Source organism: Acomys minous (assembly GCF_964271855.1).
Source record: "Acomys minous genome assembly, chromosome: 13".
Lineage (NCBI taxonomy): Eukaryota > Metazoa > Chordata > Mammalia > Rodentia > Muridae > Acomys > Acomys minous.
Window position 1 is genome coordinate 78,503,427 of NC_140495.1, and position 13,875 is coordinate 78,517,301.

The 13,875-nt window shown below is 36.8% G+C and overlaps 1 protein-coding gene across 7 annotated transcripts in view; it reads left to right on the plus strand.

Moving 5' to 3' along the window:
- The window catches only part of KHDRBS2 (KH RNA binding domain containing, signal transduction associated 2), a 487,677-nt gene that overhangs the window by 67,280 nt on the left and 406,522 nt on the right, over nucleotides 1-13,875 (plus strand). For all 7 annotated transcript variants that reach the window (XR_014774012.1, XR_014774013.1, XR_014774014.1 and 4 more), the window contains one exon: nucleotides 10,989-11,116. Coding sequence is in view for 1 of the 7 variants with exons in the window: in XM_084754861.1 (XP_084610987.1) it covers nucleotides 10,989-11,116 (128 nt within the window). In the remaining 6 variants the exon portion in view is untranslated. The remainder of the gene's footprint in view (nucleotides 1-10,988; nucleotides 11,117-13,875) is intronic.

Here is a 13,875-nt window from a genome sequence, read left to right on the forward strand (position 1 = left end):
TACAGAAAGTCCTGAAAACTCAACACACAAAACACTAGAACTGAAGAATGGATCCATCAAGGTGTTAGGATGTAGAGTCATACGCTATTGGTTTCATTTCTATGCATCAATAACATGGTGGCTGAAAACAAAACTTTACAAATAATTTTGACATCTGCATCAGATGCTGCTCTCCATCTTAGAAAAGGCTGCAGAAAGATACAGCCAGTCAGGAAACAGAGAGGACCCTGGCAGCCAATAAGCTTAGAGCTACAGGACACAGTAGGAATACCATATAGATTAACCGCAAAAAATAGAAGCATAACCCATGTTCGCAGTTTAGTAAAGTACTGTTCAGATGGTGTGATTGTAGACCCAATGCAGTACCTCTCCAGGCTCCATATTGTTTTGCATGAGTTGAAGAAATCTTGTGTACATTCACATGGAATCCATGAGGCCTAAACTGCGTAAGCAGCTGTGACAAAGATGAGCAGATGTGGAGCATCCACAGTGCCTGACTTCAAAAAGTAGGGCAAGGCTATAGTAGTCAAGGCAGGATGCTGTTAACATTTAATGACAATTTATTTTTTTTAAGATTTTTTTTATTATTTTTAATTTCAATTATTTACTATTGAGATCATAATATAATTATCGTATAACATAATTCTATCATTTCTCTCTCTTCCCTTTCCTTCCTTCAAAATCATCCCATATAGCGTGCTACTAGCTTTCTTTCCACTTCATGACCTCTTTTTTCATTAATTGCTGTTGTATGCAAGTGTGTATATATATATATATATATATGTTCCTAAATACACTAACATGACCTTTTCAATCTGTGTAATATTACTTACATGCACATTTCCTCGGCTGGCTATTTGGTATTGGATAACTAGTCGGTGTTCCCTTCCCAGGGGCATACTATTTCCCCTGCTCCCAGCATTCTTTGTTTACATACTTGGGATAGGGTCCAGGCAGACTCTTAGGCTTTTCCCTGTTTGTTTTCTCTGACTTTGAATCTTATGGACACACCTTAAAACCATACATGTTACTTGGGTGATGTGTGTCTTCATTCCTGCATACTTGATCCAGTGTTTAAATGAGGGGAACATGTCTGTATTTTCAAATTTTTCCATCACTTATTTTGAGAAGTCTCATTTTCTTTTTCTGGCTTTCTGGATTATCATTCCATCGCTATTTCTATGGCTGCCTCTCTGTGCAGTAGCACAGCAGAACGTCTCTTTGTAAGTGAAATGTGTGGCCCTTCGCATAACTCTCTCTGCCCCCTTGGCTCCTTTCTCCCCCTTGTCTCTGGCACTCACTGTTCTACTCTGTATTTATTTGGGAATGACTGTTTTATGTTCCCCGCATGAGTGGAGAATGTGCAGTGGTCATCTTTTTGTACCTGCTCTAACTTACTCAACATGGCTTCCGGTCCCATCTGTAGTATCACATGTGACAGAATTTTATTTTTTATGGCTTAATTGTACCCCACCATGTGTTTACGCTGACTTCCTTTCTTCATTTAAAGCTATTTGTTTTATTTAGCTCCTGCTGGTGGTGCTGCATTGAACACTGTAGTCCAGAAGCCTGTGTCACAGAATGATTTTATTTTCCTAGGAATTATTGTATCATGTAGTCATGTGGTTTAATTTATTGAATCATCTTTCTTTCTGTTTACTAGGATGGCTGAATTAAATTAAGTTACATTTTCATACCATGCATAAGATTCTCTTTTACCCAAATCCTTGGCAATCTTTCTGGTATGTAAAAACAATTGCAAAAAATAGCAGTGCCCAATTGGATGTCCACAACAAGGAAAAGAGTTTATTTCTCAATTTCTTTACTTTTTGTGTTGCATGGTGTGAGAAAAAAACTCTCTGGTTACAGCAGTCCCAACTGATGGAACCAAAGACTGAGATGTAAGGACTGAAATCACAGGAGTGAGGAGTATCTCCCTGTGACCACAGACTACGTAATAGTTCATTTGGTATGGCATAACAGATACGTACCAAAAGAAATATGTATGTATGTATATACTTATATATGTTACAGTTACACTTAGTCATAATTAAAATTTCTAGGCTGAAAATGATGCCAGTGATACAATAAACTATAATCCTATAAAATATCTAAATATCTCCTAATTGTTCACGTAATAATTTCTTTCAGAGTCCAAAGAAATTTCATGATTCAGTAACATGGTAATACTTAGTACAGCTGTTTGTCAACAACTGGTCTGAGCGTGTTTCTTTTGTCACTTGCAAATATGCCATGTGCCATTAATGGAGTATGATGATTATGAAGCAGGCAGTAAAAATTTCATGCTTTAATAATAGTGATGACATAATAGAAGTTGTAAAAATTGGGGTTTTTTTCCCTGATGAATGATGACATACTTTAGAAAATTCAGGGACGTTTATTTTTAAGCCAAAGGAATACTTAATGTAATTAGGCTTTGGAACATCTTGAAGGTAAGTGAATACAAATTCATGCACATCTGGTTGCAACTCTCTATAAACTTTAGTTTAAATGATGAATAAATGGTATTTTATATAATTATCACAGTGAAGCTCAGAAAAATAGTCTTTTATTTTATGCAAACCAAGAATACCAGAGTGCCTGCTTGTAAGGACTGACTTATTTTTATTACTATCATGTGTTTAAAGATATTCTTGGCAACAGATTTTATTTTTCATAAAGCATGTAATATTTTGTACCTGTGCTCAGAAAATAAGCAGAAGCCGGTGTTTTGTGATAAAATGACAAGTAACAGTAATGAAGATAGGTGTTTTCCACTTAATATGTTAATTCATTTTTATTTTGTTGTTTTTATTTTCTTGGTATTTATAAGAAAGCATGTCTTGTACCATAGGCATGTCTCAGATTCCCTCTGTCACCAGAAATGACCCTGAACCCCTTTCTTTCAGTATCTTCTTTGGCTTACAAATGTACATCAGCATGCTAGGCTTAGGAACTTTTTTTTAATATTAAATATTTTTGAGTAAAATATGTCCTTTTTAAAATACTGGGTGACCTTTTAATTACAAACTTTCAAGTGCTCTCCTAAAATAAAAATGATTACACATAAGCATTAATATATCACCAAGGAGATCATATCAAGGGTTTTGTTTAATTCATCACTTTCTGATTATTAAATAATATGCTTGCTGGCCAGATCATTTTGAGTGTGCAGGACCTTATAGTCATTCCCTCCTTTGGGCTTGCTAATACACGTATGTTATGAAAATACATCCAGATTGTAACAGTGAGGTTTTGTGGAAATCCAGTTATGCCCATACTAATCAAAATCTAGAAAAAGAGCTCAAGAAATTAAACACCACCAAACCAAATAACCCAATTGAGAAATGGGGCTTGGAACTAAACAGAGAATTCTCAACAGAGGAATATCAAATGGCTGAGAAACACTTAAAGAAATGCTCAACCTCCTTAATCATCAGGGAAATGCAAATCAAAACAACTCTGAGATTCCATCTTACACCTATCAGAATGGCTAAGATCAAAAATTCAAGCGACACCACATGCTGGCAAGGATGTGGGGAGAGAGGAACACTCCTTCATTGCTGGTGGGAATGCAAACTAGTACAACCACTTTGGAAATCTATCTGGTGCTATCTCAGAAAAATGGGAATAGGACTTCCTCAAGACCCAGCTATTCCACTCCTTGGAATATACCCAGAAGATGCTCCAGCACACAACAAGAAAATTTGCTCAACCATGTTCATAGCAGCCTTATTCATAATAGCCAGAATATGGAAACAGCCTAAGTGTCCATCAGTAGAAGAATGGATAAAGAAACTGTGGTACATATACACTATGGAATACTATTCAGCTATTAAAAAACAAGGAATTCCCAAAATTTGTGGATAAATGGATTGAGCTAGAAATGATCATAATGAGTGAGTTAACCCAGAAGCAGAAAGACTCAAATGGTATATACTCACTTATATCTGCATATTAGCCCAAGGGGCATGTCCCACGAAAGCCTTCACTTACCAGGAAACTGAGACAGAGGGGAGGACATTCTAGTGGGACTCTAGATGAGAGAAGCATGGGAGAATGGCAAAGTAGAAGGATCCAGAGGGTCCTAGAAGCCTACAAGTAGAACATTATGATAGGCAGATTTGGGCCCAGGGGTCCCACTCAAACTAAGGCACCAGCCAAGGATAATACAGGCGGTAAACCTTAAACCCCTACCCAGATCTAGCCAATGGACAGAACACTCTCCACAGTAGAGTGGAGAGTGGGATATTACTTTCTCACATACTCTGGTGCCTCACCTTTGACCGTGTCCCCTGGAGGGGGAGGCCTGGTGGCACTCAGAGGAAGGACAGCAGGTTACCAAGAAGAGACTTGATACCCTATGAACATATACAGGGGGAGGTAATCCCCCTCAGGAACAGTCATAGGGGAGGGGAACAAGGGGAAAATGGGAGGGAGGGAAGAATGGGAGGATACAAGGGATGGGATAACCATTGAGATGTAACAAGAATAAATTAATAAATTAAAAACAAAAACAACAACAACAACAAAAAAAACCCAAACTCTAAAGACCATCACTTTAAGGACTAAATTTGCAAACTTTTTGCAATGAACATTAGCGTTGCTGTGCTTAGAAGACCTTGTTCAGAGGGACAGGATGTTTAGTAGGCTTGATTGTGCGTTTAGCCCCGAAGTCACACATTTTGTTTTTTCATGCTGAGAAAAGAAAAAAAATAATAAATGTGATGTGGCTCCAAGCTCCATACGAACACAGTGTAACGAGGGAAAACACTCATACACACACATTGTATTAATATCAAAGCAATGTATTGATAAAACAAAGGGGATGAATAAGACCCACAGCGGGGACGGCCCTGTGATGTGTTTAAAGTGGGCTGGCAGAGGCCAGGGACTGGTCAGATGTCCTCTTTATTCTCTTCCCACAGGCTATTGTTGAGGCAGCATGTCTCATTAAATAGTTAAGTCACCATTTTCACTAGACTAGCAGGCCAGTAAGACCTCAGTTTTCCTCCCTTCCCCCAGTGCTGGGCTTACCCTTGTATGCCAACACCCCCAGCATTTCTATGATTGGGAGATAAAAATACAGGCCCTAATGTTTGTTCAGCAGGTATGTTATTTCCCTGGCACCCTATTTAATTTTATGAAATTTAATGATCGAATTCTTGATATATTTTTTCAGAACTACTGAGGTCTGTTTAAGAACAGCCTAGCCTAAGCTAATAACTGGAATCCAAATAGCGTTTTTCTCTAACATTTTTTCCTCTCTTCTTTTCTTCCCTCCAACAATTTCAGAGTCACAGGTTTTACATTGAGATCTCACACCCATTTTTAGTTAACCTGTTTATAGGCTTAAGGTAGGTTTTCAGTCACTTACATGTTATATCCAGTTGTCCCTGAGCTATTGTTTAGGGAGACTTTTTTTTTATTTAAAGTTTTTTGTTGTTGTTGTGGTCATTATTAAAAATCAGAGCTGTAACTGTGTGCTCTCATACTTAGGTCCTTTGTTCTATTCTGCATATCTGCTTTTATTCCTTTAAATTTTAAAAAATTTATTATAATTTATTCAGATTACATCCCAATATTATCCTCTCCCTTGTGTCTTCCTTTTCGCACCCTCCTTCCACCCTATCCCCCTCCCCTAAATTTCTGATAGAAGGGGACCTCCTTCCCCACCACATAACCACAGATTATCAGGTGTCACCCCCAGAGTCTACTTCCCCTTCTTCTGTGTGCTGCTGGGCATCCACACCAAAGGGAAGTGATCAATCAGGGACACCAGAGTTCCTGTCAGAGGCAGTCCTTGCTCTCCTCACAACCTTGGAGAATGAGCTGTCCCTTGGCTAGATCTGAACAGGGGGTTTAGGTTTACTGCATGCATTGTCCTTGTTGGTGCAACAGTGTGTGCTGTCCCCATACCCCGCCCCCACGTCCAGATCCTCCAGCCTCCATGGTCTCCTTGTGGTGCTCCTGAACCTGCTGGGTCCTTCCATCCCACCAATCTTCCATACCACTCTCAGCGCTCCACCCGGAGTCCAGCAGCAAGTCCCAGCATCCGTCCCAATCCCCTGCTGGGTGGAGTACTTCAGAGGACATCTGTGTTGGGCTAATATCCACTTGTAACTGAGTATATATATCACAGTATATAGTGCGTGTCTCTCTGGGTCTGGGTTGCCTCACTCAGGATGATCATTTCTACTTCCATCCATTTGCCTGCACAAGATCTCTATCTTTTTAATAGCTGAGTAGTATTCCATTGTTTAAATGTACCACAGTTTTTTTAAATCAATTCTTCGGTTGAGGGGCATCTAGGTAGTTCCAGATTCTAGCACAACTATGTTCATAACAGCCTTATTCATAACAACCTGCTTTTGTTTCTATGTTGGTTTTGTTACTATGGGTCTGTCATACAACCTGAGATCAGATATTGTGTTGCTTCCTGCATTTTTCTTTTTGCTGAGTTTTGAGATATCTGTGTTTTAAGATTCTTGTTACTTCTTTCTTTCAGAATTTTTTTTTTACAGTTTCTCATTATACAACCGTCAATGTTACTATTGCTTATGGATTTAAAAATAATCATTTTGTCCTGGGATTGTGAGCCTATCTTCAAAATATAGTCCCCAAGTCCCACCATTTTTATTCTTTTCCATAGAGAATTCAGAAACAACCCTACTTGAGGAGGAGTTACTGGTCACTGGAGCCTTCATACTTTGTCTGATATACTGGGCCCAATGTCTTTTCTAAACTCAAATAGCGAATATTGAATTTTAATCCAGCTCACAATTCCACTGCTGAGTGTGTAATTCAAAATAAGTATTCATACACCTCTTTCATCCCAAGATGTACTCTATGCTTGCCTGTGTATGGGGGGAATTGTCTTGTGTATTGACAACCTACTGCTAGCTCTGTCAACAGAGAATGAATATCATTCCCATGAAACATTAATGAGTCATGTAAACTTTAACTACTACGCATTCTAAGAATACTTGAGTTCTAAAATGCTCAATTAACAGATAAAATACATTTTAAAACAAACTAATGTGGACATAAAACGGGAACATCTGCCACTCTCTATTTCTATAAGATGCTTCCTAACAATGTTTAGAGAATAATGAATGAAATTTGAGAAGTTCTATTACACAAATTTAAGAAAAAGACAACTAATATGCATTTGTAACCTCAGATATTAGACATATTCTTACTAAAATATAAAAAATGATTAAAACAGAACTAAAGATTTTATAAAATGCAATAAAGCCTGAGGAATATCACATTTGAAAATTATATGGCTGTGTATAAAATAAAGTAATAAAAAAACAGAAGTGAAAATTCCCTTTGTATTGCCTTCTTCTATAGCTTTCCTCTGATACCAGCCGGTCAGTAAGTGGATGGAGTTGGGACAAAGGAAGCCTCCTTTGCGTTTCCATGTAATTCAGGTTGTGTCGTGTTAGCATTAGAAATTCTTAAATGGATATGTTCATTAATAAATAAATTAAAGGAGAAGAGAAAATGCATAAAATTTTGGTATTTTAAGATTTAACAAAATTTCCTTTAATATATTTAAATAACATACCTCATAATGTACTGATCAGATTTAAGTAGATGCTTATGTGGAAATGTAAAGTGAAATGATTACTCTACGCAGCACTTTGGAATCAGGGCACCTTTGAAATTTTATGAGTAACTGTATTCTCTAAATATCATAGAACGCATGCCTTAATAGCATAATAAGATAAAAATTTATTTTAACATGTTCCTGGCAATGCAGCCTGTGTACTAAGCTCCCTGAGAGGCTGAGGCTAGGCCATCTTATGCTTAGGGCCACTGTAGTACAGACTGAGTTCAGGACACTGTGGGAATCTTAAGGACCATTCTTTAAAATAAAAGTGAGTAAACAAGAGAGGGATGGAGATACACCTTAGTGGTAGAGCATTTGCCTAGCATCGTGCAATAGGCCCTAAGTTCAAACCACAGTGCCAAATTTCAGATAATTATTTTAAGTCTATGAAATAAATATATGAAAGTAAATGACATATATGTTATTTCATACACACACACACACCACACACACACACACACACACACACACACACACACACACACACCACACACACACACACACACACACACACACCAATAGGTAACATGAAAACAAAAAATGGAAAAAGGAACACATAAGTTTGAATTCTCTAGTTTTGAGACTAGGCAAGGTTTAGTTATACCATTTTGTGGCACTTCACTTGACACATAATTATTGAGCTATTGCTCACGCAGATACGTCAAGGAAGAAAAGATGACTGTGTGAATCTGTCAAGAGGCCAAAAGAAATAGCAAGCATTTCAAAGGGAAATTATAGAAATGAACAGAAAGAGCAGTGGAAATGGGATTTCGTTTATCTCGACTTCTTGATAGGAATGGCATTAGAATTAATCATAGAATGATCAAATTGTAAGTGTCTTTAAAAAAGCCTAGCTTGGAGGTTTTTTGGAAGGCAAAGGATGTCAGACAAATTCAGTTTCTTTTTGTACCAGAATGACAAAGAAGCTATTCCTGTAACAGATTGGGAGTAGAGAGAGCTTCTGTGTGGCTCATGTTACAGTCCTCTCTGCAGAGTAGGAAGTAAAATACTGCGACATGCAAGTACCAAGGGCAGTGATCGGAAGTCCGTTGTCACTGAGTAAATAAGGAACAACATTTGCTTGTGGTAGCCAGAGTTCTGGTTATAAAGGGGTGTGAGGTGGGGAAAGATCAGAAGAACGTGGGGTTCATAAAGCAGTCAGTTTAATGTGACCCCCTCAATATACTGAATATATTTGATACTGAAGTGTGACAGTAGAAACCTGCTGCCACCGTGCTAAATAGTGCCAGCACATATATAACTTATTTTTAAATAGTTCTGTTCAGTAAGATCCTTGGCCTAAGTGAAGTTTTTGTATAAAGCTAATGAAGTCTATACCGTATTGAAACTGTTCCACATAGCTTTCATCCAGGCAGTGTCTGGGTAATCGAGGTAAAACTATAAAAAGATTGCTGAAGTTGCACACAGGACACGCTGGAAGCCCACAGATCTGTGACCGGAATGTGTTCTTAATTTTTGTGTAAGCTTTCGGAGATAGTTTTTTATAAAGATGAAAGTTAAAAAAGAGTGATAATCAATATAGTATTAATTTGAGACCTTTGTATGATCAGTATGGTATTTATTTTATACCTTTGAGCGTAGCCAGCTGTTAAACATGATTGTTTTAAAACCGCGTGCGCATTAAAATGTACCTCAGTGCTCATCTGACTGGTCATCATCTCCTTTCCTTCCCACACAAAACTATGAGTTTCGGTGCATCTGTAACAAAATAAGAACCATTTCCCATTCATAACTGCACCACTTGGTGCTCTGGGACAGTAAAATTGGCAAAGGAAAAGACAATAATTATTTACAGATGATATTGTGATAATAACTGCGAAGAATAGTGAGAGCAGCGTTTCTATGTCTCTAATACATCTCTTTTTCATGATCAGGTGTGTAGAATGACTGGCTCCAGCTCCCACGTCCCCGTCTCCTCAGCATCTCATTTCTGCCTCATTGGTCCAGCTCAGCATCACTTCTCAGCTAGATGAATGTAAACCAGTGAGCTTCCCGTGGGGTATGCCTGTAACCTCACCACTGTAGGATCAGGAGTTCCAGACGAAGGGGAATTAAGCAATGACTTGAAGGCCAAGATTATCATATAGATAGATAGGTAGATAGGTAGATAGATGGATAGATAGATAGATAAATAGATAGATTAGATAGATAGATAGATAGATAGATAGATAGATAAATAGATAGATAGATAAGAAGCAAAACTTTACACTGCTTTTCCTTTTAGTTTGTCCTATGCTGTGACTGGTTTTGCATATTATCTTTATAAAGGAAAAGTTAATGTGGCTGCCTTCCTCCTTCCTCCTCAAGACTGTCCAAAGGCTTCTAATTACCATCACAAAAGGAGGCCAGAAATCTCTCCTGTCCTACAGGACCTTCAGTTACCCATCCTGCATCTTCCTACCAAACTCTTTTCTATGTTCTGTGTTCATCAACCACCGAAATTGCTATTCACTCAGCTGCCAGTCTATCTGGGCTGTCTCCTCTTGGCTTGCTCTTCCTTGCTATTCAGGACCTGAGTTGACATCACTGTAACAAATCGAAAGCACAAACTATATCCTGACTCTTCTCCCACTTCATGTTTAGTAGCTTGGTGGGCTGTGTTTTCTCACTAACATAAGCATGTATATTCTGATTGTTTTCCTCACTAGAACACATAGTCTCCGAAACCAGGCCTCTTTCTGTTTTCAATTTAATCTCTGGTAGACATAGTAGATAATCATATTTTTAATTAAAATATTAAAATGTAAGATGAATAAATAGTATAATTATATTTCGAATACCAACTTTGGAACATTCTTAATGGGAAAAATAATGGTCTTTCTCAACATTTACTAATTACAATCTTATATTTGGTATGATCCTTTTAGGGTTGATTTCAAGACTGTTTACAATATAATAAACATTTATTTTATTTTTGCTGTACATTAGAAAACTGGATAATTACTATTTCAAATATTTTCTTTTCTTAGTAATAATTCTAAGTAAAATAAAAATTATAAACTTACAATATGCTTTGCTCTAGCCCCTGTTCCAAGTTAAGCTGTTTGTTGACATGTTTAAAATATTCAAAGGACCTTTTCTTTGTATTTCATTTGAAGATTCATAGGTAGCTAAATGCATTTTTGTTGTTGTTGTTCACAGCAATTGCAGTCAAGTTTCATTATCCTCTTTTAGTATCTGTTGGCAGAGATCGCCTTGCTGCAGTATTCAGATACCTTTTTGCAAGTTGAAGGTTCAGTCTCTGTCAAAATTTCTGTTAAAATTCTAACTTTATGTGGAGTAGTAGGAACAGTCATTATATTATGGTGGCTTATTTTTCATGTGCCTTTATTTTGTGATTCTTTTTCAGAAATTGAGAAATTTCAAGGTGCAGATGGAAAAAAGGAAGACGAGGAAAAGAAATATCTCGATGTCATCAGCAACAAAAACATAAAGCTTTCCGAAAGAGTATTGATTCCTGTTAAACAATACCCAAAGGTACTGCATGCAGTGTGTGTACTTTGTTCTCAGTGGGTTGGGACAGAAACCATGAAGTCTTGGTGCTTTCTTTGTTGCCTCATATGAGCTAAAACATGTAAGGCTTTGCTGTGTGACCAGATGCAAATACATGGTGCTGATATGGGAAGGAACACTGTAAATACAAGTGTTTCCAGCTGAAGGCCAGTGCGTTTTTATTTTGGATAGAGAAAGAGTAACTCCGTGTTTTAATCGTTTACTCAGTGTAGCCAGCGTTTGCCACTTTATGGGTTCCTTTTTCTCCCTTCCAACATCCTCTACCCTTATTAACCCCCTTAACACTAGATTGGAGAGAAAAAAGGGTAGAGGGAAAAGGGGGAGACCTTATGGTTAGAGTACTTCCTGCCCATTAGGGACGTCGAGTTCCTTGGAGTAGGCTTGGTCTTTGCCGTCAGGATATCTAACTTCTTTTCTTTGCTTTGCACACGGCTACTTGACAAGCCTCAAGCAGCAGCATGCAGCCATCAGCCAGCCACCAACAGCAGCCCACCTCTCAGGGCCCTAGCATGCACGTATCCTCTAAAAGGTTCATGGACACTATCGATATCTGGTCAAGCACACCCTTGCTGGAGCATGAGGCAAATCATAGCCATCTTCTGTGAAGCAGCCTGTTATCCCCACACCTGAGGTTAAAACAACAACATATTCCCATAACATTTCTGCATTAAAAAAAAAAAAAAAAGAAACCAAAATTAAAAATAATCACTACAATTCAGCAGGGCAGTGGCTCACCAATTTTTCAAATTATGCATACCACATTATTATGTTTTCTTTGGGGATATATATACATATATATATGTTTGTATATATACATATATATGCATATAAGTATGTTCATATACATATATGTTTTTGTTTTTAGGTTAATAGAAAATACAGTATTTGCTAATCACTGATGAATTTCCATATTCAGAAAACAAAAACAATATATTACTGGTCTCATGGGTTTTACCTTCTTTTCTTCTATAGTCAATTTAAAAGCTAATTATTGTATTGTTTTCTGTGTAATACATCTCTAAGTATGTTTGTACCCATAGGTGATTGATTATAATATAATATAATATTCACTGACATGGTTTAATGGGCAATGTTAATACATGTCAGTGGATAAAAAGGGTTTCTATTTTTGCAAATAAATAAAAAAATCTAAAAATATACCAAATAAATCAAACCGATAATAGACTTTCTAGTGAGTGAATCTGAAGCTAGGACCATGTAATTATCTTAATAAATAAAGATTACGGAAATGAATGGTATCATTTACTGATTGTCTTTTACTGTGATAAACTGTAGTAAATATAATTAAGTCAAATGCTTTGTTTACAGTCACCTAGAATATGGAAAAACTATTATATTCACAAGCTATAAAATTTAACTTTCAGATGATATTTTTAAGGATTAAGTTTTGATTTTATTTCATTAAACCAGACTTAATCTGCTATAAGAAATGCATAGTCTGTAGCAATACGTTTTTCTCATAAATGTTACTTGATTTTTGTGAATATCAAATTGGGCTGTCGTATGAAAGTGCATGAAAGGTTTTGTTGCATAGCAGTCAGTTATGAGAGCAATGCAGCAGACTATTGGGAAGGAATTACCAGTTGTATTAACCGATTACACTTTCAAATAGAAGGTTCTATCCTTAGTATACAAGTAAATATGGCATGACTTGAAACAGTCCTTTGCTATAACACTTGGCAGTCTGGGTTTGTGAAAGTATGGCAGTGGAAAGACTCTCTGTGGCCTCCGACCAAATGTCACTGGCAACAGAGACGGCATTCAAAGATCCGAACTCTTTTGTAGTTTGTCTCTTGTTTAATGCTGAATGTTAAGAGTTAATAATTGACTCATAATGACAACCATTAAAACAGGGATAGTATGTAGCATCAATTTTTTTTTCTGTGCAATATGATTTTGTAGTTATTTTGAAGATGTTCAAACTACTAAAGTTTGGAAATTCTTTTTATTTAGATGTTTGGGGATCAGAATGCTTAAGTTAGGGCTAATGCTGGAATGTCACAAAATGTGTGCCATTTATGTTACAAATTCCAGAAAACTCGAATTTTTTTTGAAAAAAAATCTTTGTTACTTCGGGAGATTTTTAGTACATATTTTGTTTTCTTTTTTTTAACAGTTAATTTTTTTATTTGTTTGATCACACCCAAGTGTATGTGCTACTCATGTTAAATGTGGAAGAATCTGAAAGCTGATAACACTAATGATGCTAGTATATAGTCTTTTGACAACCCATGCTTCAGAAAACTCCCACAACTCTAATTGCTGAATAGCCTGCTAATCCTTTAAATATTTTCAGCCAGTGCCTATTACATTTATTGATCCCACAGAAGAAAACTCTGGAGCTCTTTATCGAAAGAGAAAATACTGTGAAAAATGCTAACTAACCCTGTGCTGTTTAGTCACCTATCAGTGGTAACCTATTTGGTTTTTATAATACACCAATAAAATCGTATTTCCAAAACATAGCCGGTCTCATCATTTTCTATATTCTTTTCAAAGCTCACTACTTTTATTACAAAGTATCGATTCTCTCTGAGTATATATTGGCACTTCTCAAAGAATATCAGAAAAAATTCCATTTTGATCATTGGACTTTAGCTGTCGATGTACATTCACAAGTAATTAATGTTATGTGTTGTGATACTATGAAAAACTGAGGAGTGACATGGATATAAATTTGAGCTTGTATATTAAAAATGACT